Below are 27,538 nucleotides of genomic sequence, written 5' to 3' on the forward strand. Positions count from 1 at the left end.
AAATACCAAACAAGTGTGCCTCATAACCCAGTGGTTCAAATTTTGCAAAATTAGATGGTCATAATCTGGAGTGCAAACGTCAATCAACACCTGAAGTGTGATGATGTAGGCTAGTACAAGTGGGCGTGATCTATCTCCTTTTTTCCTCTCAACTCAAGATGTCTTTGAGCAACTCTGATTAAACTCAGCAGCGCCACCTGTTGCTGAATCCAGAACTTACAAACCAATACAGACCTACTCAAATGTAGCTGACATTGTAATGGTTTGAATGCTATGATTCAACCATCAATCATCAATAAACCTTGATGGTTTATTGGTATCAAGGGATCCGATCTGTGCCAGGAAAAGTTTTTTTTCTTCATTCCATTACACCACCACCAGCCCAGACTGCTGACACAAGACAGGTTGGGTATATTGACTCACGCTGCTAACACCAAATTCTGACCCCACCATCTGCAGGCCTCAGCAGGAATCCAGACTCATCAGACCAAGCGATGTGTTTCACACGAGCTACCCTCTGCTGTTGTGGCCCATTTGTCTCGAGGATCAGCGTTTTGTGCATTCTAAAATGCTTTTCTACTCACACCATCACAAACATTTCAGTTTAAGTTGATGAGATATGAGATAGATAGATAGACAGATAGATAGATAGATAGATAGATAGATCCATGGTTGAAATAAATAACAGAAAGAAGCTTATGCTGCCTGTGCCCTGCTGGATACATCTCTGATTTGCCCAGTTACATGTCTGTATGTACACAGGCAGGGTCACCAATCACATCTTAAATGAAATGTTAAGGCACTTCACTCTGATGATCTTACCAGTATATCAAATACTGGCTGGTGGCTGATAGCTTATCACAGCGGTGAATGTGTGGTGTTAGGGGCAAATTGGGGTATTGCATCTTTTTCAAGGACAATATGTCATGTGGACTAGAGAAGCTGTGGTTTGAACCACTGACCTAGTGGAAAATTGCTCAAACTCCTAAGCCACAGCCTCCCAATAAAAACTTTTCATGTAAAGTGGTGAAAGGATAATGTAATATAATAATTCAAAATGTATAGGGGTATTTTGAAACATGTTTGTCACTTTCCATTGAAAAATGTACATCAAACCTTTTTACCCGTAAACGAATGAAGATGATGTTTATGATTGTGTTTCAAGAATTTGAAAAGTTGTCAAATCTGTTGTTTAGTGTTCATGGCCTAATATTTTTCTTGTTGGTGTCTGTACCCACTGGAATTAATAATTTCATGCTTAATAGAATGTTTTTTAAAAAGGAGAAGATAATGTTTTATTTTCTTGTTAATGTATTGATCACATTATTAAAGTTTCACGCAAACGATGCTACACTGCAGTGATCAAACCTCTGGTTGAAAACTTTGGGTGACTTGTAGTCATGACCAATGGAGCTTGTAGTCTTGCTGCTGTTTCATTGCTTGATTTAGAGCTCCCACTAGTGGTGAAGATACTTAACTATTGGTCCTGATCTATTTTCAAATTTCTGTCTGGAACAGTGCAAAGGCATGACAACAGGAAACCATATGTGTAACATATGGAACCTCAAAAAACAGCAGAGACATGTCAATAAAACATTATCATTTATAGGAATGTGTTTACCTCAGCCACAGAGGTCTTGTTTTCACCCCTGTATATCTGTCTGTTGGTTTCTTTGTAAGAAATGTAACGCAAAAGCCACTGGATGGATTACGATGAAACTTGGATGACGGACGTGGTATGGATCTTGGAGGAGCCGATTACATTTTGGTGCAGATCACATGTGTACAGATGATGTCAGCCCTCTTTAGAGACGACTTTACCCCATTCTGTTCCTGTGGTGCAGTTACAGTAGAGCTGAAATTAAAAACCTTCTGGAGGCATTTAACAATTTATTTAGAATATATTTTAAGCTCCCAAGATGGACCAGTACAAGTCAGACCTTTGTGTTCTGTAATGTTCCTGATATCTTTGCGGTCTTGAGGGATTTTATTTACAATGAATGTGTTGATTAACTGATTCGACAAATGTCATTATAGTGGCTTCAACGGAGCCTCGACAGAATGACACAAGGTACTCCTCTTTTTTCTGGAAACACTGGAACAAATGCCTGTGTCTTAACAATAATTTGTTAGATTTTTTAAATTTAATTGTATATAGATATGGAGCTTTGTGTCTATAAACAACCTAAATTGAAACTCAGAGTGCTGATCCAGGAAATAATTTTTTACCTTTTTTCAGCATTCTGATATTTTCCAACATTTTGCTGATTTCTCCGAGAATAAGTTATGGATTGTGATGAAAAAATAAATATACCTGGCATGTTGACTGATATCTTTATTGGTGCAGATTTAAATGTGGTTTCATAATGGAACTGTTGGGCCTTGGTGGAGATATGCACCCCCCTTTTATTCAAGATACTGGTGGTGAACACAAATAGATGAACATTTTGAAATATACAGAAATACACAGGTTTCGTAAGAAATACCGTGTATTAACTAAGATGGTATTTCCCTTCATAATAATAATGTAAATATTATGACCACAGCTTGCCAGCCTGTAAGCCAGGTCTCAATATCATAATATGTGAAATTATTGAAAAGCTCTTTTTCAACTATATACTACTATGAAATAAAACTACCATTATTCAAACAGCCTGTGCTGATCTCTGGTCATATCTTCATGAACGGTTACAGCTGCTGTAATGATGAAGACTGACACCGGCACCTATTTATCAAAACTGGTTCGATTCTGTATGTGTGATCAAAGGAACGTTTCCACTGGCGGATTAGTGCGCCTAAAAGACTGTGACAGATTTTAAATTGGCCACAAGATGGCAACAAATGAGAGGCAGAGGCAGCAACAGATGGTTACATTAGGTGTCTAACAGTGGTATAGACTTACCAATGACTCACTCGCATAAGAGAAAGCTGAATTCATGTGGGCTTTGAGCATCCATGTGAACTCATGTCACAGAGAATGTAGTCTCATTGATAATTCAGAAGACAAACTGCAAGGAAATATGAAGGCGATTTGAAGCTGTAAAAAAAGGGGTACTATGACTTCAAGCCAGAAGGATAACTCATTAATCCCAGCCACATTATATCAGTGGGAATTAAGGCACAGCCTGGTCCCAGCTGAGGCTGTGCATTGACACAGCTGAGGGTGGTGTTTAGTGGGATATTGCAGCAATTAGTAGATATCAGGACCAAATCCCACGGATGCAGAGGGGTGTGCGAGTCATCATCAATGCCCCAAAAGACAAAAAAAGAGGTGGGATCAAATGAATGTCTCCAGGCCTGCTGCACCTTTGGACCTAAATGAAAGGTTGTCTTCTAACAGTATTATTGAGCACAGTATGGCCCAGAGGCATTAACACCCAGTGAATACATTTTATAATGACACATTTACAATGCCAAACAGCTTTGTGCTGCAATTAAGAAGTTGTTGGGCTGAAAAGTGCACAGATCCTGCAAGTCAGGAGAGAGTTTGTCCTAATATCATCTCCTAAATCACTGTGATACAGCAAAATTACATTGCATCTTCTGACTGCCCATCAGTTACCATAGAATTCAGTCAAACTGCTCCCAAATGGCATTCGTTCATAGAAATCTTCCCTCTACATATGTCTTATATTTAAACATTACCTGGGAAATCAGTAAAGATGTCATAAATGTCCAAACTCAAAAAAAGTGATTACAAAAAGTGATGAATCTTCTCTCTGATCCCGGCCGAAATCTTTGTTTGAGACTACATCCTTCCACCAAGCTTTGTGCTATCTGTCAAGTATGTTTTGTGTAATCTTGCTTACAAACAAACATGTAAATGTAAACGGGTGAAACCTCTTTGTGGTGGAGGTAACAAATAATGTGTTCAACGTGACTTTAAAGAAACAAAATTTCCCTTGATCCTCATGCACAGCCCATGGTAAGTCATAGTGTAAAAAGCATCAACAAGTGGTTCACTGAACATTGTCCTGTTTTTAATACATTTATGGAAAGCTCTTTTTTTTTACAAGCATCTGCCAAAAAGTGTCTCAGCAGGACCACAAAACATCCTTAACATCCAGTCGCACAATGTAGAAGAGCTGTTGCCATAGCAACACAAACAACTCCAGTGCTTTTTACCCTCTAACCAGAAATCAAATAATATTTGTGCTAACATTGCACTCTTAAATTTTAGATCAACCTTGAGGACATGTAGTAAAAACTGGACGGTAAGTAGTGATATTCGTTGCTGATTTGAAAAGATCCAATACAATACGGCGATTCTATGAAACTGAAAAGAAGAAGAGCTGAATAACAACATTATATTCAAACCCTGCTCACGATAATTAAGATGTCGTGTATATTATCACTCTCTGTCTGAAAAGAAGTATCACTACACTGAACAACCTGCTTTTAGGTCAGTTACTTTTAATGCATCTCGGCCTGAGGCTGCTGTTACCAATGTATAAAGCAAGGAAGAAAATAAAACCTCTGCTAAAACACTTTGCGGCGTCCTCATATATGAATAAGTATCTTGATGTGAGTGAGGACTGTGGAAGTTTTCCATCTTCATTGCAATAAATTAAGAGATGTGTCCACCTATTGAGTTATAGTTTGCTCCTCATTCTCTAAAAGGTTTCAAGGTTTCAAGGTCAAAGGTCATAGTCAACATAACAACTACTAAACTATGACGAATTTGGCCCAAGAGCCAGACAGGAAATCTTCATGCAGCAAAAAGAGGATTTTAAGATCTTTGCATGGTTTTTACATACAAATGACCAGACAATAGGACACAATAGGAGACAACAAGATAATTTTTATAGTTTCATATATTTTAATGCAATGAACAACCCAGCAAAAATACGTTAAGTCCATGACCAGAGGGCACAGATGAAGATATTACATAGGAGCAGGCAGCTGCTCTACAAACAATGCATCGCAAAAGCTTGAGATTGTAACTGGATTTATGAAGTTATCAGAAAACTGCAGTAAGAGAATGTTCATATTTTCCCTCCCACAACCAAGACACAATTTTCGCACCAATAATGTCATGTGAGATTATAATGAGGAGCTCTTCAAACTTATCCCCTTAATCATCATATTCTATATGTGGTTTAAAACCCTTTTAGGTTGTTTGTGATGTGTGTGTCTGTTATATGTTTTACTGTTTGTATTTTGTTCTTCCTCCCTCAGTGTTAGAGAAGAGGTGCTGTCCATGGTGCTGAAGGGCAGGGAACTGAAGTGAATGGGGAGATACAGTGACTGGCCTGTCACAGACATAATTGCTTGTTTGAACACACTGGAGAGTACAATAGTGTGTGTATGTGTGTGCACATGGGGTAAGGATCTATTGGTATCACAGGTTACACCGAGCAGCACCTGCCTCTCTCTTGCTCTTTGTGCACGTATCACTATCTGACACTTCTCTATCAAGAGAGAGGCATCTTGAGAACTGTTATATATGTCTGTTCATATTCAGACACATTTGATCCAATTAAAAGTGTGTGATACTTCTCTCAATGTATATGTAAAATATGAAATATCTGCGGTGGCCCACAAAGGTCAACCCACTGCAACTCAAGAGAACAATGCAATATCCACAATACAACCAAATACTTACAACACAACATAGTTCTCACAAGGCAACCAACACAACTGAATACTTGCAACACAACCAAAAACTTGCAACACAAACAAATACTCACAATGCTACCAACACAACCGAATACCTGCAACACAACCAAATACTCACAATGCCAGCATGAAACCAAATACTTGCAACAAAACCATATACTCACAATGCCACTAACACAAGCAAATACTCACAAAACAAGCACATTCTCTCAATGCTACCATTATTTACTAATAATATTTTCTTCATTTGTATGTGTATTGTGTATTTGCATATGTTTTGTTAAGTTGCAGTGTGTTGGGCTCTCAGGGCTACCGTACATTTGTGTAACATTTCTGCAGCAACCAACCAAAACAGAAGGGTCAGTTACTGGAAACTTTAGAGGGTGATTTATGTTTCCTCTATTGCTTTAAAGAAACACTGAGTCAACAGGGAGGTTTCAGGTGAGGCCTATTGGGTTTAAACAGGTTGTGTTGGAGTAGAAACTGTGCTTTGAAGGTCTTCTTCAAGTGAAGCATCTTCAGAGGTAACATTGTAAACCCTTCAGGTTTCATCATATGGGCTTAATGTCCCCTTTTGCAGGGACACAAGATTCCAATGTGCTGCTCCTCCTCGTGTCATTTGGGGAGTTTCTCCTCCCCCATCACTCTCTGTCCCCCAGATCTCTGTGCAATCTCTTTTATTTCTCTGCATGGTTTGCTATAACCAATCCTTCAGTGTGCGTAATCTGCCTGCTTTTCAACATTATTACAGGCAATCATGCACCAATAAAAACTAAATTAACTTTATCTAAATGAAAGCTGTATTTTAAGCTTTGCTTGCACTGTTGCTCCAGGGCTGGGGAGTGTTACCACTGTGGTAAGACACTTCAAGAGGCGAAGACTTCCCAGATACAGACATTGATGGGAACCAAATAATTATTCCTGATGTTGGTGATCACATGATGAGTCCTAATTTCCACTTGTTTAATATTTCAGTTAGTGACTGAAGGACAAACCCCTTTCACCCTCACATATACTTTGAAATGGCTCATTCTATTAAGCTAAATGTCGACAGGTTTACACCTAATCACTCTGAATGTTAATACATGCTGATATACCACCTGTAGAGGTGTTAAACATAGGGTTAAGCTAAAGAATGGCTTAGCTTGCGCAGACAAGTACAGCATCCATTCCTGCATGCCCTCAATTCAAGGGCCACAACCTTCGGAGGCTGCATTCGCATACTGCCTGCATCACAATAGTGCAACTAGATCATTCTATATCGAAAGCTTCTTCAAATACCAAATACCGTCGATAAATGAGTCCTTCAATCTTTGAAAAACTAAGACTCCTTCTTTCTCTGACTTCAGAGAGCAGCCTTCAGATCCAAAGAGGATGTCACCTTTATAATGCCTTTATTTTTGATCACCACAATTGTGGCAGGCATTCGAATGGCAAAGTTGCCAATCCATTTTTTACCAGTGCAAGAATCTTGTGAGGTAGTGTGCAATGGGTAATATGGATGTGATTACTGGCCCGTAGAATTGAATCGACCCTTTTCATTCTTTTTGCAAAGTTTTGTTTGTTTATTTTCCCCCAAATTGTCAATCCTGTTCTGATCATATACCAATTTTATAATGGATCACACATTTAAATGCCGAAAAAATTAAAATTCCAGGGTAAAACTTCATGCATATTTAAAGTACATCTCTGTCTATAACCACCCAGACTATATTACAATAATCAAACTAACAAACACCGCAACAGACCTACAGGCAACATCTCAGGACGGATCTGGTCTCTGTAGCTTTGAGCTTACAGCAGCTTGTCATGAGCTGATGATAACGACAATGAGCTGAACATGAGGATTTGGGAGTGAACCGTTCATTCATCCCCCGACTCCTGATGCGCAGTCAAGAGGACCTGGCGTGCGTGTAGCGCTGAATGTGAACGTCTCCTCCCCTGTTTCTGCAGTGTTACTGTTTCTTTTTTTTCCATCTCGCTCATCGTTTCTTGTGCCAAAGCTGGCCACCGCAAGAGTAAGACAAGGCTTCCATCTGCATAACACCACACTCCTCTCTTCTGTTTTATTCTATCGGTCTGCCACCATCCCTCTGCTTGATCTCCATCCTGATCCGTGTGTGTGGTTTTGTGTCCTCTCAATTCTTCACCATGCATTAACGCCTACTCTTCATGTGCAGTCCAGTTTGGTTCTTTGCGCTATCCGGCTCGGACAGACTGAAAAGAACATCATCGTTCTCACCCAATTCAAATCGCGAGTGAAGCTTTTTGTTTTAAATGTTGAATTTCTAACTGGTACATGCGGGACGAATGAGGACTGAGACACGTTTTTTTTTATTATTTATTATTGGTACGCATCAACAATCGCACGTAGCCTGGACAGGATAAAGCTGAGAACGCATTGTGGCTTTTGAGAAAAAGCACTTAGGTTTAGTGAAGGTGGAAGAATTAGACGATGGGGATTGAATAAGACGAACTAATCCGACAGTGTTAAGTTTGCTGAGGTATAGTGCACCTGCCTGCCAGGGGAGGGGGAGAAACAGATAGTGGAGAAGCACCGGGGAGAGCTACGCGTCATTTCTAAGACACCAGCGCAACAAGCCAACACCGTTACAAGCAGCCCGCTGTGTGAATGGCACACGGGGTGTCTTCACACATTGAGCTGGTGCAGGGTACACAGACGACCGCTCTGACCAGGGTCCAGCTGAAAACCATCTTTCTGTGAGTATGCGTGCCGGACTGCTGTGCGCACCAAATGGAACGCTCTGCTCGTCCCTCATGCACAGACTGCTGATGAGGGGATAATCGGATTTTTTTTTCTCTCTCCTCTCTCGTGCATCTGTAATGTGCAGTAATCTAGCTGTATCAGAACCCATTTGTAACTTAACATCTGCGAATTGTCTCTACAGTTATATGTTTACTCCAGCTGCTAAATCTGCATCCCCGCATCTGTGGCTTTTAAAACGCTTCATGAAAGTCTCTTACATGTGTGGGTATCCTGTCTGGTTAGAATATTGAAAAGTCTCTTAAGAATTTCAGATAATTCGTTTTTCCACAGAGCGATATGAAGGATAACTTCATCTCCTGAGGCCACAACTTCCACACCGAGCTGACTCACAGACAACTGCACCCGGGTGAGTAATTCAGTTTCTTACAGAATTAACCATATTCTGTGCTAACACTATTCCTGCATGCACATCTGGATTCTTCACCGCTATGCTGTTGGCATCAGGCTCTGAGACTCATAAGTGAATGTAATCCAACACTACACTTGTCATATCTGCTTACTGTTTACTGATTGTGGGGTTTGGTTCAATATAATGAATTGTGTTGTGTGCAAGCAGCCGCTTCCCTCTTGTGTTTACACTCTGTTTCTGCTCCATTTTGTTCCTGAATTTTCATTCCCAGGGCAGTGGAAATGACATTTAGGAAGTCACTCATTGCTAATTGAGAATGCCACCATTTGAATAAAGAGAGAGAAAAAAAATATCACACCTTCGCTCACAAAACCATTTCTGGCATCAAAATCTGACTCATTATGTTCAAGTGTTTACTTGTCAACCCGAGACCCCTGCGAACCAAACAGGAACACTTCTGACGATAAGATCATCATTTCATTTGGGTCAGAGTTGTTTTTCAATTTTAGAATAGCTGAAGATTGCATGTGAAATTGTGTGAAATGGAAGAGTGAAATCTCAATGGGCCTTTTCAGCAGCTGGAGTGAGGTTGTTGTGGAAATAATGATAACTAGTAAATATTAGCCTCACGGAGAATTGTGGTTTTGGACTGCTTGAGTTCCTCTAGGGGATCTGCATCCTCAAATCTATATAGAAAATGTTTTCGGTGAGACTCGACGTTTGCAAATGATCCAATTAAGCTGAAAAAATAAAACCTTCAGCTTCAGTTGTTGTTTTGAATAGAAATCTCTATATTCTCAAGGAAACAAGGCCGAGTGCCACTAAAAGTAATTTCCTGTGCTACCCTATTGCTGCCTGGTGATTCGAACGAGAAATGTGAGTCAGTGAACAGTAGTTGACACCGGTAGAAACTAGCTACACCTCTTGTCTCTATAGCATTGATTTTTTTTTTTTAAAGAAAAAAAGCTTCATCCCTGTATCCACCAGTTGGAGAGCTTGCTTTTGCCATAGAAACATCACCCACTCAAAATTTGTGCAGGGTTGTTTGCCAAAGAAAAATTTATATTATTATATTATGCTATCGCGGAAAATGACGGAGCTGTGAAATATTAAACTCTCTCTAAATGACACGAGGTACACAACGTGCACTTGGACTCAGGATTCATGGGAGTGTTTTTGAAGTCAGGACTCTTTGTGGATAGTCACATTTCACTCATGGTCGGTTCCTCCTGCCGGCTGGAGGAGTCGCTGTCCATGGTTCTGATCTTTCCACTCGGCACACAGCTGTTGAGCTGCTGCACAAAAGCTGTTGTTGCACAAATACAATCTGTCCTTCATTTATTTACGAGGCAACAAAAATATGGACAAGTTCATTTTTTACATTTGTACTGCGCTGTTAACCCCTGAAATGTAGCCTCGATGGAAACTGGTGGTGATGGTGCTCCCCTTAATTGCAGGTTAAAGTGAAGATTGCTGCTTTTTTCTCACTGATGCTCCTGAAGCATTGACAGATCTCTTCTGCTTCAGGTGGGCAACCTATTTTCGAGACAGAAATTGGAACCAGTAGATTACACTCCCTGGTATTTCTCTTTTCTTTTTCCCTCTCTTCACACTGATTCAGATGTTAATCCTCTGGAGTGTATTGACGCTCTGCTCTTTGAATTGCTCACTCAAGCTGTAAAGATGGTCACTGCGCTGCCAAGAAAAACCACAGTGAAATGATTTTAATTTGTCCCATGACATAGTTTATAAAGCTTAGATAAAATGGGGAGAAAAAACACGTTTGCTGCATTTGTTAGCATTAAAAATAATATGGAGCTGAGAGGTAAACTGAATTTCTCCTTCAAATAATCTTAAAATATCTCTTTATTCCAGGACGTCTGTGCTGCCTCACAACAGCTTCCCTTTCTCGTTAACTCGTTGTCAGTGAAGATTTTTTCTTCTCATCTAACTTGACTGTACACGGTGAACTGAGTCTGTGTTTTCCCCTCAATATTTCCAGTGCAGAGGGTTAACGTTTTTACTGCTGCTCGGCACACATTGGCCACATTACATGTGTGGGTGTTTGACAGAGTAGTTCAATACGAGTGACTCAACGATAAGTAGGTGCCAATACTTCTGGTTTTCCAAATTCGGACCGACCAAACTGTTAAATCCCACATCATTTGCATACAAAAGAGCATGAGAGTAAGGACTTTTGTGTTGTTGACCCTTTCCCGTATAGTTGATTCTAACAATAGATGAATATCTGATGTAATCAATGCAACCATCTGATTTTCTCTGCAAATTTCCTCTTTGTTCTGTCTTTCCGAGGTTTGTATAGACCTTCACGAGTGACGGCAGACTGCAAGTACCGTCACCATGCTACTGCACAAGACTATCCTGAACCGCTCTTCACCTGTCAGTCCATATATTTTCATCTCTTTCCTGCTCGTCCTGCTCCCGGGGGTAACTCATTTCTCCCAGGGCCATGAAGATGCAGGCAGCACGGCAGACAACTGCTCAACTGCGAGTAACTGCTCCGAGGGCGTGGTGCTGCCCTTGTGGAACCCACAGAACCCTGCGGTGGGCGACAAGGTTGCACGCGCCATAGTTTACTTCGCAGCTCTTATATACATGTTCCTGGGCATGTCCATCATCGCAGACCGCTTCATGTCGTCTATCGAGGTCATCACCTCTCAGGAAAAGGAGATCACCATCAAGAAGCCCAACGGCGAGATCACCAAAACGACTGTGCGCGTCTGGAATGAGACAGTGTCCAACCTGACCCTGATGGCACTGGGCTCATCAGCTCCAGAGATCCTGTTGTCCGTCATCGAAGTGATCGGCCATAACTTTGAGGCTGGCTCTCTGGGCCCCAGCACCATCGTGGGAAGCGCTGCATTCAACATGTTCATTATCATCGCTATCTGTGTCTTTGTGGTGCCAGAAAACGAAGTCCGCAAGATAAAGCACCTTCGGGTGTTTTTTGTCACTGCTGCCTGGAGCGTGTTCGCCTACATCTGGCTGTACCTCATCCTGTCTGTGTTCTCCCCCGGAGAGGTGGCCCTCTGGGAGGCCGTCCTCACCTTCCTCTTCTTCCCCCTTTGTGTGCTGCAAGCCTGGATCGCAGACAGGCGCCTGCTCTTCTACAAGTACGTCCACAAGCGTTATCGCACAGACAAGACCCGCGGCATTATCATCGAGTCAGAGGGCGACGCCATGTTTACCAAAATGGACTTGGAGATGGACGGCCAGGGTGTGAACTCCCACACTCACCCTAAAGAAGCTCTGGATGGGATGCTGGAAGGGGTGGAGGAAGGCGGTGGTAGCTCGGAGCAAGATCAAGAGGAAGAGGCCCGAAGGGATATGGCTCGCACTTTGAAAGACTTAAAACAGAGGCATCCGGAGAAGGACATGGAGCAGCTGATTGAGATGGCCAACTACCAAGTGCTGGTCCAGCAGCAGAAGAGTCGGGCCTTCTATCGCATCCAAGCCACACGCATGATGATCGGAGCTGGGAACATCCTGAAGAAGCACGCCGCTGATCAGGCCAGGAAGGTCGTGAGTTGTCATGAGGCGAGCGGGCAAGAGGAAGACCCCAACACCATCTACATGCAGTTTGACCCCTTTCACTACCAGTGCTTTGAGAATTGTGGCTCACTGAAGGTGTCAGTGAGCCGCCATGGAGGAGAAAGTGGCTGCACTGTGAAGGTAAGGGGGAAAATGGGAAACGCTCAAGGTCAATTCAAAAAATCCACTTGCTTCAGGCAGAAAATATTAATAATTCACCATTTTATTATAACTACAGTTACTGAATATTTAACAAGTGTCTGTTCCTGTGCCATGCAGGTGGACTACCGTACAGAGGATGGGACAGCCAACGCAGGCTCCGATTATGAGTTTGCCGAGGGCACTTTGGTGTTCAAGCCCGGTGAAACAACCAAAGAATTCACTGTTGGCGTTATCGACGACGACATTTTCGAAGAGGACGAGCACTTCTACGTGCGCCTCAGTAACCCACGTATCGTGCACCGCGCCGAGGTCTCTGTCCTGGAGCCGAGTTCCATCTCATCCAGCAACAGCGCCTCCCACGCTCCTCCGAAGGCAGCCCTGGGCAGCGCTCACACTGCCACGGTAACCATCTACGATGACGACCACGCCGGCATCTTTACGTTTGAGAGCAGCACCTCAAGGGTCAGTGAGAGCGTCGGCAACATGCAGGTGAAGGTTCACCGGACATCCGGGGCCAGAGGGAAGGTGGCGGTGCCCTACCACACAGCCGAGGGCACTGCCAAGTCCGGGGAGGACTACGAGGAGGTGTCTGGGAAGCTAGAGTTTCAGAACGACGAGACCATGTGAGCAGCAATACTTCTTTTTTTAAGTTGATGTGATGTCTTGTTGTTGCTTCTCATAACTTGAATAAACATCCCAGCCCACACGTTGGTGTGTTAACCAGTCCAGCTGGATCACCGTCGGTTGCTTGTCTGCTCACCCCTACAGGATATAAAGACTATTTTTATGAGTCATAGATATGTTCACACTGAGAAGTTAAGATCTTTTACAGGGATGATGTGGGAGGATAAGATAATTGTCAGGCAGATAATGAAACAGTGAGGCTGATGTAAGGGAGGAGGAACAAGGAGAGGCAGTTTTCTATGAATGCATGCAGAATTAAGAGGCAGAGCTGCCGTGTTTCTGTGGAGGTTATATGGGAATTTGTTGTGTTGCAGAGCATTGAAACGTCCACTGCAGAAACAGAAAGAAGTGTGTGTGTGTGTGTGAGCCACAGAGCAGAGAGAAGGAAATCTGACTGGTGACTGCGATATGAGGAGTGAGCAGATACCAAGACGGGTGCATGTGATGAAGCCTGTGTGATCATTTGAACCAAAGGATTCACGGATGCAGCAGCAGAGTGGCGGATGAAAAGAGGAAGGGTGAAAGTGTGATGTTTTTCAAGCTTCTCTCCCCACCGTCGTGTAGAAAGGTCATCAGAAAGATGATAGACACTTGTTGTTGTGTATTTGTTTGTTTTTTAACGATGAGATGAGCCAGAACCTGGCAATTATTCACAGCTTCTATATTATTTAACGAAAAGGAAAGGCAACTAAACTGCATCAAGCATTTCACAAAATGATTTACAGCACACACACCGCGGGAGGAAACAAGAGGAATAAAATGTGTCAGAGGAATCCGTCTGTGTGAAGAGGATTTCAGGGCTCGTGTGTAGGTGTATTGTGTAGGTTGGCCGAGTGGGAGGAGAGGCAGGTGAATACTCGGTGTCAGAGAGAATGCAGGTCTTCCAATTTGTCTTTTTTGTCTTGCAGTTTGTCAGTTCGCTCGTCGCACATTTATCCGTGTTTTGTGCTTGGTGTTTTTGCACGTTTGCTTGTGTGTACGTGTGCGTTAGCCCACATCAAACAAAGCGTGGCTCCAAAGGGATACTAAAAAAAGAGCTTCTTGAGCTTTCAGAGCAATTAAAGCGTGTGAAGAGGGGTTAAATGAGTCCCAAAAGTTCCTGAGGCACCGCAAAGAGCTGCGGAAGGTGCAGTTAATGAGACAATGGTGTCGAGCACTGCGAGATGAGAGGAGGACAGCTTGTATCTGCGCTCAAATGAAGACTGAGTGTTACATAAAATTCTCACCTACTGAGGCGAGACTAGACAAGTTAAACAGACTGTAGCAAGCTGACAGTGACACAAGCATCTGCACACTCTATATTATCTGGACTCTGTTTTTTCCGCAACAGTTGCTCTGGAGCCGGTTGGGGAGATGCAAAGAAGGATCCAGCAGAGCAGGACAGTTTCTCAAACCACTGAAAAGGAGCCATAGCTGTGCTCAGCTGCTCCTGTGTGAGGATTTAAAGGGTCTCGGATAATGGGTGGAAACTTCAGACATGAGTCAGAATTGCCAGGTCCAGCTGGGTCAAGACACAGCAGCTTGTTCTATCCAGCCGAAGAAGCTAAACCTGCTACCAGGGGGTGAGAGAGAGATGTCGTCGTTCATCTCTATTTGCAAAAAAAAGGTGTTAATAAAGGCATCAAGACAGAGATTGAGAGAATTTCAAGAGCTCAATTCTTTCACAAGATTATATTTTGATGCTGCTTTATGCTGCTCAGATGCTCGAGTCCGACTGAATTTTTCATGAGGCTGTTTAATTTGGAGCCCTCAGTCTGCCCAGTTAAAGATGCAGGTGAAGCCCCACCACTGTGTGTCTGTGCATCGTCATCTCAAGGCATTTCAGCTCCTGCAAGCATGAGGCTGTTTGTGTGTTTGCGTCTACGCCAAAGAGCTTCATGCACATGCTGTGCGTTGAAATGCATATCCGTGCTGCTGACTGCTCAGCAGGCTGCCCAAGTTCCTCCTTCAAACGGAGATGGCTTTTCTTGTGTTTCAAGAAAAGCCATCTCCATGTTTCCCCCGAGCGCTCAGGACAAAGAGCTGACACTCAGCAGCCGGCCCCCAGGCAGCTCTATGGCTTTTCTGTGTGTGTTTGTTACAGCCTCTCAGGCTTTGTGTTTCCTTGAGTCTGTGTGTGTGCATCAGCCGACCCGGGTCGATGTTTCACCATGCAGAGGAGCGAAGAACCGGTGGAAGCCAAGTTTTTAAGCCGTTGACACAAAGCCAAAAAGAAGGGTTTAAAACGTGGGCGTGCAATTAAATAATAATTTACTTTCTAAATTCTGCAGGAAATAGATTAACATGTACACACAGAAACCCCAAATAAACAGGTGGCTGACATGGAGAAGCATTTTAAATTATGTGTTCATGGATTAGAGGAAGATCTGCACAGACTCTTTGATGTTTAAGTGTAGCTTCCTCTATGTGTTTTTGTCAGTGCCACAAGATGTGAGGCTGAAGTGGATAACAGGGGCAGTTACATAAACTAAGATGCAAGCGTTGTGAGGAGAACTCCTCGGGAAAGGGAAATCGATACCCTGATATTATTTATTTCTCATGCCTAATGTGGTCAGGATCAATAACATCCTGAATTCCTGACAAACATGGATGAAAGACGGGTAACGTCAACGCATTCGGAGTTGGTTAAAACCTCTTTCAAATCGTGTTCTTCTTTCTGTGAATTCCTTCACTCGTTGGCACCATTCTAACGCCACTGATGTGAAGGTTTCCTTTTTGCAACCATAAGAAATGTTATTAGGCTTCTCTTTTTAGATTCGCTCCACAAAGCTCGAAAAAGATTGCCGCGCTCGTTTGGGCTACACAGAAGCTAGTGCTGGCTATGCCTTGTAAGCAGAAACAAAAAAATATGTGTCCTTTAGAAATTTCTAAAAAGTAATTCAGATCTTTCGCCCCATTTGACATCCTGAGTGGCTCGAGGTTGAGTGACACTTCCTGAGCTCAGTGTTTGTTTCACCCACTGAATACTAATAAATTGACCTCGCAGCCACCTTGTTTAATTCCCTCACTATCGCCCATGACTTGTCGAAGGTTGTTGGCCGCAAAAACGAAGTTCCCACTAAATTTGAGGATAAACAAGTGCTAATGAAAACAAGCTTTCACAAAATGTTGAAGAGACATTGATGGTTCCCAGAGGATCAATTCTAAATATTTAAATAAACTAATCACAGCCTCACAGAGTCGTGTTGTATGTCGAGTTTCTTCTAATCACACTCTTCTCTTCATGTACTCAGCTGTTATGTTTTCATAAAAAGGAACCACCCAGCTTTGTAAGTTGTCAGAGGTAGGGTCATATATCACCATGTTGAAATCCCTGTTTCCATATAAATATCCTGTATAATAATCTAATATCAAATTAGAGAGGAGACAGAACAATGTTTTTTATTTTGTCGGCAGCAGATATGAGGAACATATATCTCAATTTTCATTGTACAGCAGTGGAGCTGGGCGAGAGTCAGTATGTTGCTCAAGGACACTTCAGCATGGCAGATAGGTGCTGACACACTAGTTTGAGCCGCACTTTTTTAACTGAATGGCATTGCCCCCTCTTCAGACGTGAGCGTTTGACATACTGTCATGCATACTGAATATGATTTCAGTCATTTTCCCTGCTGGCTTCATTCGTGTCAGGCTCTCAGGAGAGCTGGAGCCAGTCCCGGCAGGCAGAGGGTAGAAGGCACAGACTCTTTCCCAGGGTGAACATACAGAGGCATAACATCACTCACACTCTGCCTGTAGGCAGTTTGGAGTCTCCAGTCCCCATGACTTACTGTACAGGTCTTTAGACTGTGGGAGGAAACTGGAGCATCTTCACCACATTAGCGCAGGATGTGGAGGAGAGGGAAACTCCAGAGCTTCTCACAGAATCATAGTGGTACAGTCCCTCTTTCCAGAGATGACCATCTGAGTCACACCACACAAGACCCTGAGTCTTAGTCTCTTTTTTGCAGGTTAATCCAAGTTAATCCACCTGATTATTTTACAGATGAGGCATGCACATATTCAATAATCGAAGAAAAAAAAGTGTGATGTCATCTGTAGTTTTATTAGCCCCAGTGAAATAGAGCCAGTCAGACTTTCTGCAGTGTATTTCACACCTGCAGCAGAGATAATGGCTTTTTTCATACGCTGGCTAGATGAAAAGTCAGCGCACTGACAGTTAAGAAAACAGCATCTTGTCATCAACCTGACACAAAAGAATGCAGAAACGGCAATGGAAATGTTTTCTAGCTGAAGTTGGGTTCAGCTGCTCTAAAGTCACTAAGTATTGAACACAAAGCTTGTCCCAGTCGCGTTCATTATATCCTTGTGTCCCCTGGAGAAACTCCCTCTGTTGTTTGTGCTTCTTCAGCACCTTTACGTATTCAGTTGTGTCCTGTGTATCGGCAGCTCAGGTTTTGTCAATTGATGAAGATTTCTTCTTACTTTGCTTTAGCTACAATCTGTTTTCTTAAGTCGTAGAGCACTGAAATCTCAGGGACACAACACAGATTAGTTTTCGGAGCTCTGACAATAAAATTGAGTGTGTGTGTGTGCGTGTGTGTGTGTGTGCGTGTGTGTGTGTGTGTGTGTGTGCGTCAGACACAATAGCCGGATATGTTACCCACAATGACTTCTCAGGACTGGAGAGATGGCTGATACACAGTCTTATGTGCAATGTAATATGAGTTCAACTGTGGCTATTGTACTAAGCTGCTTATTGGACTGGGAGCAGTCAGGGAACAGAGCAGGGTGGTGATATAGCCATGGGCCTGATTCTAATAGCGACCAATTCAAACTCACTAGTGGGGATTGAGAAACTTGGACAATAACCATTGTCAACAAATTGAAGGCAGTGGTCCGGTAGGGAAAATTGTCTCAGGCAGATTTCTCTAGCTGTTACGCCTAACCTGAGATAAATAGGCTACCTGTACACTCTAGTTTTGTATTTACTGTAGAGATATAAAAGTGATATTGATCTAGTTGTCTAACTCAACAAAATGAGGCTCATGGGAGTCAGGTAGACGATTCAACAGTGGTACTGCTTATCGGTCTATATGCTGATTTGTAATTTACAGGTAATTTTCATGTATATATACAATAGATTCATACATTTCTAAATCTAACCTGAAATGTGTATTGCCATCTGCATTTTTTAGTATTTGTTTCTCAGGGTAGCTGATCAAAGATATACATTTTTGTGTGTTTTTCAACTTTTTCATTAATTCTCCAGAGAGTAATGTGAGGATCTCTATGAATTTGGCATATTTAGTAGACTGATATTTATGAGTTTGTGAAAGTTGGTGTGGCTCCAAATAAAAATGTAGATGTTGGGAATACAAATGTGGATTCCTAAGGGGACTGTTTCACTTGGAGGAGGTATGTGCTCTTACTGAGGGTCAATCTGGTTGAATCGATATTGCTCTGGTATTTTCATACTGCCGTTACATGAAGGAAGAAGCTCCATGAGACTCAATGGCTTTAATTTGTTAGATTTATACTTTTGATTATTTCATTGAACCAGGTGTTGCTACAATTTTCCTATGGGCTGCTCATTTGTTGTATTTGAACTCATTCAAGACTTGGAAAGACTGGATATTTCAATAGGAAAAAAGAAAAATAAATGAATAAATTCATGGAATAATTCTGAATGTATATTTAAAAGTCTGTGGTTCGTTTTGAAACGTTCCCCACTCGAGTTATTATGATCCACTTCCTGTCTGAAATGAGAGCAAATGTGCGTAAGACTCTGGCAGAGATTCTGAGTTAAATTGCCAACTAATCAGCCTAATGCAGGAAGTGAATCCATTCCTCTGATGCTTGTTGAATTTCTCATTTGAATTTCGGTCTGAGGTCTCTGAAATGTAAATGTTTGTCTGAACCCTGCCAGTTATTATATTATTATTTCTTTTCATTTTGATCCATTGCAGCAGGACAAACTCTTCCTAGCCCAAGTGTGATGTAATATCAAAATGGCTGCCGCATGAACATAGCAGCTGAACAGTCATATTATATTTTAAGGCCTCTCCATGGTGCTTCAAAGTAGACTCACCCGTGAGTGTACATAAAGCACTTGAAACGGTAGCTTGTTTAGAAGATGGGGTCTTTTGTATCCACTGTGAGGACTCGGGCGATATGCTCCCACTGGCATGACTCTCCCTGACATTAGGCAGCCAATGACGTATTGTTCGTGTTTAAAATTAAATCCTTCTGTACTGCGAGCAAACACTCTCTCCTGCATGTTGTCGAATCCTGAGTGTATGTGTGTAGACGGAAATAGACAGCCGCCCACATATCATTAGGGAGATGGAGGGAGAGGGAGAAAAAGACTCGGTGTGACAGTGTGGGAGAATGAAGCGGGCTGAGGAGAATATATCGGTCACAGACTGACACCACAGACTCACGCGGTCAGGTCGGGTGTTAGCTTTAACCCGCATGAGTCCGTTAAAAGTCAGTTACAGTTACAATTCCTATTACTTGAAATTCGAAGTGTGTGAGAGGGTTCCGGTCTTTTTCTGTATTATTAATTTTATGATTAATGGATTTAATGTTGTAAAAGGAGTTCGCCCTCTTGCGGACTGCTGTTGAAAAACACTTTTTTTAATTTATATGGTACACAATGTTCTACCCTACAGGATATTTGTTTAAATCTTCAGCTGCCATCTTCTTATCTAACAGCTCTGATTCATGATTCATTGTGTGGGCAGTCTACCTCTCGGCTACACCGCTGCTATTCAAACGTAGCATTAGTTACTGCTTCCACCGGTTGCTAGGGATCTATTTCTGATTGGATAACAAAACCCTACTGCATGTTAACTCATAATGACAGCTGCTGTTATTTCCAATACAAACATTATTAATGAAAGTCTCCTTTCGCTCCAATCCTTTTCCTGTTCCTTGACCCTTCTCGCTCACAGGAAGATGCTGAATGTGAAGATCATCGATGACGAGGAGTACGAAAAGAACAAGACCTTCACCATTGTGCTGGAGGAACCCATCCTGCTGGATGTGGGACAGAGACACGGTGAGATGAGGACACGGCTGCACCGCCAAAGCAGCAGTGATTCTTCCTCATTTAAGTATTAAAAATACACTTTAGTCAGTATCCACTCTCCTTTATGTTTTATTGAAGTTCTTGGGCTTGTGCAGTTTATATCAAGTGATACACATTTGATGGCTAAGTAGTGATCTATGTAGAGTGTGTGATCGGTACATTTCATGGTCAAACTTTACGTTGGAGGACTCAATGTTCGATTATTGACTAAAGGTCAGTGTGAGGACTAAAAGGGAGAGTGATATTTATTTGTTTGTTTTTCTTGCCTACAGCTGCACATTAAGCTAGGGTAATCCTGGAAAAGCTAACCCATTCATCCCAACCCTCCTTCAGTCCTCTTGTCAAATGTACGCCCCCAAAACACAAGAACATGCACTGACAACTGCTAGAAGCCGACCTTTGTGTGACTCCTTCGCTAACCTCTGACTATCGTCTCACATCAGCGGTGTATTCAGAATCTACTGAAAGACCCTAATTATAATTGTTAACATGGTTATATGGAGATGCTGTGTCATTTGACATGTGTGCCCTAGATAAATCCTTCCTCTGGGAGACAGTGAAGGCAAAATATATTCTTTAAAGAAAAATTAAATAGATAAAGGACAGTTGGACATTTTTGGGGGAAAAACTGCTAAGAATGAATCAGGTAACTGATGTCAGGACCAGACACAAGTGCAGACGCCACCAAGGAAAGATCCAATAAACAGTCTCAAGCCTGAATAGGTAGAGGTATTTTAAAGTAACATGAGGAAGGCCCGCTCAAAATAAACGTAAATAACTCATGAGGAAAAAAACACTGGAAAAACACTGCAGCCCTGAACGAGGGAGTAACTTGACGAACTGTCACTGAACTAAGAAAACACAGAGACTAAATACACAAAGTTAACAACACACAGGAGAAGCTAAGGAAGGCTTAGCAAGTCATCAATAAAGGAGGGAAACTAGTCAAAGACAAGAAGTAAAGTAAGAGAGACACTCAAAGAGATAAGCTTCAAAATAAAACAGGGGATAATGAGATTACATTGCACAGATAGAAATCCATGAACCAAACACAAGGAAAACAACCAAAATATCCACAATGAAATAATCAAAAGTCCCAACTAATCAACAGGCTCCAGACAGGAGAATCATGACAACAGAAGAGATTCTGACAAAAGCTATTGAGTCAGACCCACAGATCGTATATTATCTTGTTAACAAATCTCTCATGGAGGAGCCACTGATAGTTTCCACATCTGTTCCTCTTCTGCAGGAGACACCAACGATAACAAGACAGCACTGGGGCCTGAGGATATATCAAAGATGGGCTGCCCCTGTTTGGGAGAACACACCAAGCTGGAGGTGGTCATCGAGGAGTCTTATGAATTTAAGGTAAGCGAAATACGCAGCATCAAACACTGAGTTTACACAAGCTCACTCACAAGACCTGTTCTATTCCTGCTCAGCTGTTCTCAACAACTTGACATTAACCATGCATCTTATTTATTTATCAGCAGAGGGTTCAGGTCCATGCTGGCCTCCAACGTTGCTTTCACCTCAATAAATTTGTTCTGCATTGATAGTGACAAAATAAAGCACTGACATTTTTCAGTAACTACACCAGAATCTTTTTTTTTAATATTATGACTTCTGCAGATTAATATTTTATCAGACCAGGGATGGGTGATGAATTATTAGTTATGTGCATGGAACTAATGGCTCCAGCAGAGTCGGCCTCTCGTCGTTTCATCCAGCTATAGGTTGCGCTAACTGTATTATTTAACTGTGGGATAATCCATCAGTTTAGTCTCACGCTGCCATAAAGTCTGTTGAGTTGTCACAAGATCAAATAAAATAAACTTTATTTAAGCTCAAACCTGAAGCATTTTGAGCATCGACTTCACAATCATCAAGTTTCATTTTTCAGATCGCTGGAGGCATTTTTCCAAAAAGCGTGTGCAGCGATTCTCCTGATGAGTAAACTGATCTTCATGTGTGTAACTCAGCGCTCCAGTATCATGAGTGGCTCTATTTTCTGCTCTGGTGAAAAGCTGTTTTACGCCACTAAATGTCTTTGTCCTGAGAGACAGTGGGGTTTTGTTTCGGTGACTCACCGTGCACCACAGAGAAGAGACACAGTTTATTCGTCCTCATTTCACCACGTCGGTGTCTCTTGTGTATACGACAGTGTTGAGATGTGCTGTTAATCTCTGCCTCCTTGTTGTGTTATTTTGTTTCCTTTGTGTTCGGGGTCGCCTGCAGAGCACAGTGGACAAGCTCATCAAGAAGACCAACCTGGCTCTGGTGGTGGGGAGCAGCAGCTGGAGGGAGCAGTTTGTTAGTGCTGTCACTGTCAGCGCAGGTGAGTCGTGGCAGTGTCCTGAAATGTCTCATGTGTTCACTGAGATGGGGGGGGGTGTCTGTGTAAGAATGAGCCTGTAGCTCTGGTGCTGGCCCACCTGCTGCCCCACACACCAGCCTCTGTGTGTGTTTAAAGTATTACTCATATTATGGGGTCCTAATTCTGTTTAAACAGTCATAGTTTGGAGACTTCATGTCCTTATGGGGACAAACAAAAAGCTTAAGGTTAAGGTTAAGGTCAGTCACTTATTGGTCAAGGGTCAGGTTAGGGATAAGGTAAGGCTTTCTACAATTTATATAAGTCAATGCAAAGTAGCTGAGCAAACGTGTGTGTGTGTGCGTGTGTATGTGTCTGTGTGTGTGTGTGTAAGTGTGAGTGTGTGTATTTCAGGTTACTAGTCATATTGTGGGGACCTAGATTCTACCTGAATAATCACATTATGGGGACCTCATGTCCTTATGGGGACAAAAAATAAGTCCTCATAACTTAAATAATTACATTTTAAGATTAAGTTTAGGTTTAGCGGGTATGTGCGCGTGTTTGTTCTTTTTAAATGAAGTGCTCCAGTTTGATATTGGATGACGTTTGAAGCCTAATTCAGACACATTATTATTTTAGCGTTATTAAGTGAAGAGCTGGCAAAAACAAAGCGCATTTTAATACATTTGTGTTTATTTGCTGCCTCATTTAATCCTGACAGTTCATTAAAAATGCATTTGAACACCTCATGTGACTCGTCATAAACACCGAACCGGCCGGCTCTGCCTGATAAATTAACGGCCCTGAGGAATTTATATCATTGAACGTGGTGTGGCGAAATTTTTTCATTTTATCCCTATTTGAAAGCCTGTCATTTGGCTTTGTGAACCTTTTAGATCTGCACTGGCACACAAAGCATTTAGAGCTAAAAGCTGTTTTAGACACGAGAGATATATCATTTTGTTAATAGGCTCTTTTTTCCCTCTCTAGTTGAGGTCACTCTAATTTGTATATATAAATAGAAAAATCGACTTCCTACCTGTTGAATGCCTCAATCACTGAGTCACAGCTATGTTTACAGATTGAATGTAATGATTTGAAAAGGTTAGCCCCCACACATTCATCAAACAACATGTAAATTCATGAGTGGATTTTGCATTAGATATGTTATTCTTGGTTTAAATAATGCATGGAGCTACACGTATTTACCATTCCACAGGTTTTCGTATGATTTGATGAGTGCAGTGTTCGTTTTAAACCTGCCTGTTGAGAACAGACAATTTTCTTGTGCTGTGTTATTGCTCCGGAGCGACTTCAAAATGATTCCCTGTCATTAGTGAATCCTCCTCAAACAGTTCCACAATATATTGTCACTTTTTCACTGTTTGCTTGCTGGACGTTGTGTGCAGAGCTTTTTATAAACTGTCTATAGTGCAGATTGAAATTAGAAAACTTTGTGTTCATCCTACCTGGTTTATCTGCGGTGAAGATGTTACAGTCAGTGTTTCACGTGTATTGCTTGTTTATAAGTTTGAATGATTTGCTGACCTGCTGTTTTCATATTTTCCATGTCGGCTATTTCAGGGTTCTGTTAAACGTTGACACAGACCCATGTTCAAGATTTGCAGGAATAAAAACAAACATGCCTTTACTTTGAAGACAATGTTGCTGCCGGGATTGAGATCTGCACCAGTGAATGTCCAATAAGTTGAAATAGGTTGACCCAGTTCCCAACACAGACACTCCTACAGAGCGCTGTTTATTCCATTTGTATCGATAGTGAAAAATGTGTGGTCTGATTTGTATACTGCAAGAAATAGTCTTCAGATCATGGGAAAAAGCAGAAGCAGCAGTTTGATGCCAGTGTTTTCCAGGGTATGCATCTCTTCTTTGTCTCTGCCAGGTAACGACGATGAGGAGGAGAGCGGAGAGGAGCACTTGCCGTCTTGCTTCGATTATATTATGCACTTCCTGACAGTGTTCTGGAAAGTCCTCTTCGCTTTCGTCCCGCCCACTGAGTACTGGAACGGCTGGGCCTGCTTCTTCGTGTCCATCTCCCTCATCGGCGCCCTGACGGCTGTGACCGGGGACCTGGCCTCCCATTTCGGCTGCACCGTCGGCCTCAAGGACTCGGTCACCGCCGTGGTGTTTGTGGCCCTCGGCACCTCTGTTCCAGGTGGGCCGTGTGTGTTGTCTGTCAGCTCTAACACCCAACTTGTTCTACAGGTGTCCTCCGGGGCTTTCCGACACAGGCAGCCAGCTGCTTGGGTAGCTTTGTGTGACCCTCCTGTCAGAGGAATTCTCTCTAGAGCTTTTTGAGCTTTAACCAACTGGAAACAAATAAAAACATTGTTTCACTTGTTATTCTCTCCATGCTGCTTAGCTGTATTCCCACTTCACTGTGTCCTAAACACAAGGATGAAAATTAGGCTTTGACAGGTTTTAGCTCAGTGAGCCCCACACAGTCTCCTTCAAGCTGGCAGACTCGTTGTGCTGGCAATTGTTCGAAATAAACAGCCTGAGAAGGTAATGATCACAACAGTTGATTAACCTCAGGACATTGTTGTTTTGAATTTGACATCAATTTCCAAGCTCCATCCACAGATGAAGAGAGTTTCATGCTTGAATTCAGATCTCTGTGGTGTTGGTCTGAAAGGATGTTGTCTGGTACATGGTCATGATTAACATTGTCCAGAGTTCTTTCCCAGGGGGCTGGCGGAAGAAATTCTGCCTAGTGAATGTCTGGAGTTTAGTGTGTGTCTGAAAACAGCTTGAGAAATCAGACTCTGTACGTAGGCTCTGTTTTCACTGCTTGTTAGTTAGCATTTTGTAGTAGAAGTGGTAAGGGTCAAGAAAGAACTGAATGAATAAAGGCCAACAGTTTTCTTTCGTACCCATTTTTATCCCAAAAAAAACACAACATTCCCCCTGAAATGATATATACACTACAGGTGAAACAAAGTAATTATTTACCTCAAATACATATTTAAAGATGGTTTATTGTTATAAAGTTCTACCTGCTTTTGATCGCCAATTTATCCGAAACACTTTGTGCCCCAGATTGATATTTTAAAGTTTAATGTTGCAGAAACTAAATTATGTAATTTTAGTTTGATTTGAAGTCTCTGATTTAGGTGGACTTTACACAAGAGGCCTTCAGAGTCTGTGTAAACAGTATTTATCTCCACATTAAAATCCAGCGATTAGCACAGATTCACTTGTTTCATCTATCTATTTCTTTGACAGATACATTTGCGAGTAAAGTGGCCGCCATCCAGGACCAATACGCTGACGCCTCTATCGGTAACGTGACCGGCAGCAATGCGGTGAACGTGTTCCTGGGCATTGGCGTGGCGTGGACCATCGCGGCGGTCTACTGGCGGTCCAAAGGCAAGGTGTTCAAGGTGAACCCAGGCTCCCTGGCTTTCTCCGTCACCCTCTTCACCGCCATGGCGGTGTTTGGTGTGATGGTGCTTCTCTACCGCCGGCGTCCCGGCGTGGCGGGGGCAGAGCTCGGGGGCCCCCGGACAGTCAAGCTCCTCACCTTCTTCCTCTTCGTCTCCATGTGGTTAATCTACATCCTGTTGTCCTCGCTGGAGGCGTACTGCCACGTGCCGGGCTTCTAAGACACAGGGAAAACGCACACACACGTCTCTTCTCCTTGTTTTTACAGTCTACTGAACGTGTTTTCTCTGTCTCTTTTTTGCCTATTTTCACAAAAGTTTATAGCTATTTGTATCATTAGTTATTACTGATTCTGCACAATCTCTGACTGACTTTGAATCTTTGGACTTTGGAACTTTCCACGATGCTGTGAAAGCTAGCCACTAAAACGCCACTTCCTCTCAACTTTCCTTCCTCTTTTGAAAGTATACGTTCCAAATGACATTTATCTGATCATTAATCCGCATAAATCACATCCAACCTTCACTTTACATGTCAAACTTGTGGCGTCGTGTCCTCTCTCTGAAAACAATTATTTGAGTTTTTAAGTGTTAGGAAAGCACAAGATTGAATCAGGATTTGAACGATGTAGATTTAAAGATGGTGCATGGGATGACATTATATACTTGACATTCACATAAGAGGAAAGACATTAATGAGACAGAAATGATCTCTTCAACATTCTAAAACATAGCTGTGTGTGTTGATATTTACTACTCAATCTATACATTAATTATTCACTGTTTATCATGTAAAAGATGAACATTGTGCGTGGGAGTTTTGTAAAAGAGTACGTGTGTTTACTTTTGCACGTTATCAGAGTTTTCTTGGTAATCAATCTCTAAAGTACTGTACGTGATATTTTGACATGGCAGTTGATGTGTTGGTGTATTCCTGTACATGTGAGCCGCAGCTGTATCATGAACTTCTCACTGCCTGGCGCCCTTTCTCATGAAGCTTCTCTCGGTCAGTATCATGTTTGACATAGCCAGAGTTTACAAATGCCTTTTTTCAATTCAATGTGGAGCAGAGTGCCTGCTTTAAATTGTATTATAAAATATAAGTTCTGTGAGCACATATAGAATTATTTTTGCGCTCGTGTGTGTGTGTGCTCCTCTGCTCTCCAGCACAAACGGTCGTAAAGGCATGGCACTATCTCCTCACCGACTTCACAGATGGTGGGAGCGCAGTCTTGAGTGCGCACGCGGAACGCCAGTTTTCTTATCTGTCATGCTGACACTGTGAACATTTTTCAACAGCATCACTTTTAGTAAAAAGCACAGCGGAGAGAGCAAAGGACCACTTTCCATATGACTGCAGTTGGAGTGAGGGCCCCTATCGCAGCACAATCGCCAAACACACGTCCATCATTCGAAATGAAAAAAGATTACAGTGTTTCCCTGAAAGTGTCTCCTTGTGTCCCACAGCAGTTGTTATTGAACTTTGCTTCGTTTTTTTATTTAACCTAGAATCTGTGGAGCCATATTTATTGTAACAGTATTACAGTAGAGGTATTTATATGATCAGTTTTAGTTTTATCGATATGCACGTTTAATGTATAAAAAAGTGGTAATAAATGTTGCTGAT

The 27,538-nt window shown here is 42.2% G+C and overlaps 1 protein-coding gene across 3 annotated transcripts; it reads left to right on the forward strand.

The window, feature by feature from the left end:
* The first annotated feature begins 7,517 nt into the window (after positions 1-7,517).
* LOC133969543 (sodium/calcium exchanger 1-like) lies at positions 7,518-27,528 on the forward strand. Of its 3 annotated transcripts, XM_062406100.1 has the most exons (10): positions 7,518-8,340; positions 8,678-8,753; positions 10,284-10,336; positions 11,070-12,449; positions 12,588-13,093; positions 20,051-20,157; positions 21,440-21,558; positions 22,429-22,528; positions 24,411-24,683; positions 25,754-27,528. In XM_062406100.1, the coding sequence occupies exons 4-10, from the start codon at positions 11,118-11,120 to the stop codon at positions 26,131-26,133; spliced, it is 2,817 nt and encodes a 938-aa protein (XP_062262084.1). In that variant the 5' UTR covers positions 7,518-8,340; positions 8,678-8,753; positions 10,284-10,336; positions 11,070-11,117; the 3' UTR covers positions 26,134-27,528. The 3 variants fall into 3 exon arrangements, with proteins under 3 accessions (XP_062262084.1, XP_062262083.1, XP_062262086.1); XM_062406099.1 differs by lacking the exon at positions 10,284-10,336 and having other exon boundaries at positions 11,080-12,449; XM_062406102.1 differs by lacking the exons at positions 7,518-8,340; positions 8,678-8,753; positions 10,284-10,336 and having other exon boundaries at positions 10,625-12,449.
* The last annotated feature ends 10 nt before the right edge of the window (positions 27,529-27,538 follow it).

This window comes from Platichthys flesus, chromosome 15 (genome assembly GCF_949316205.1).
Source record: "Platichthys flesus chromosome 15, fPlaFle2.1, whole genome shotgun sequence".
Lineage (NCBI taxonomy): Eukaryota > Metazoa > Chordata > Actinopteri > Pleuronectiformes > Pleuronectidae > Platichthys > Platichthys flesus.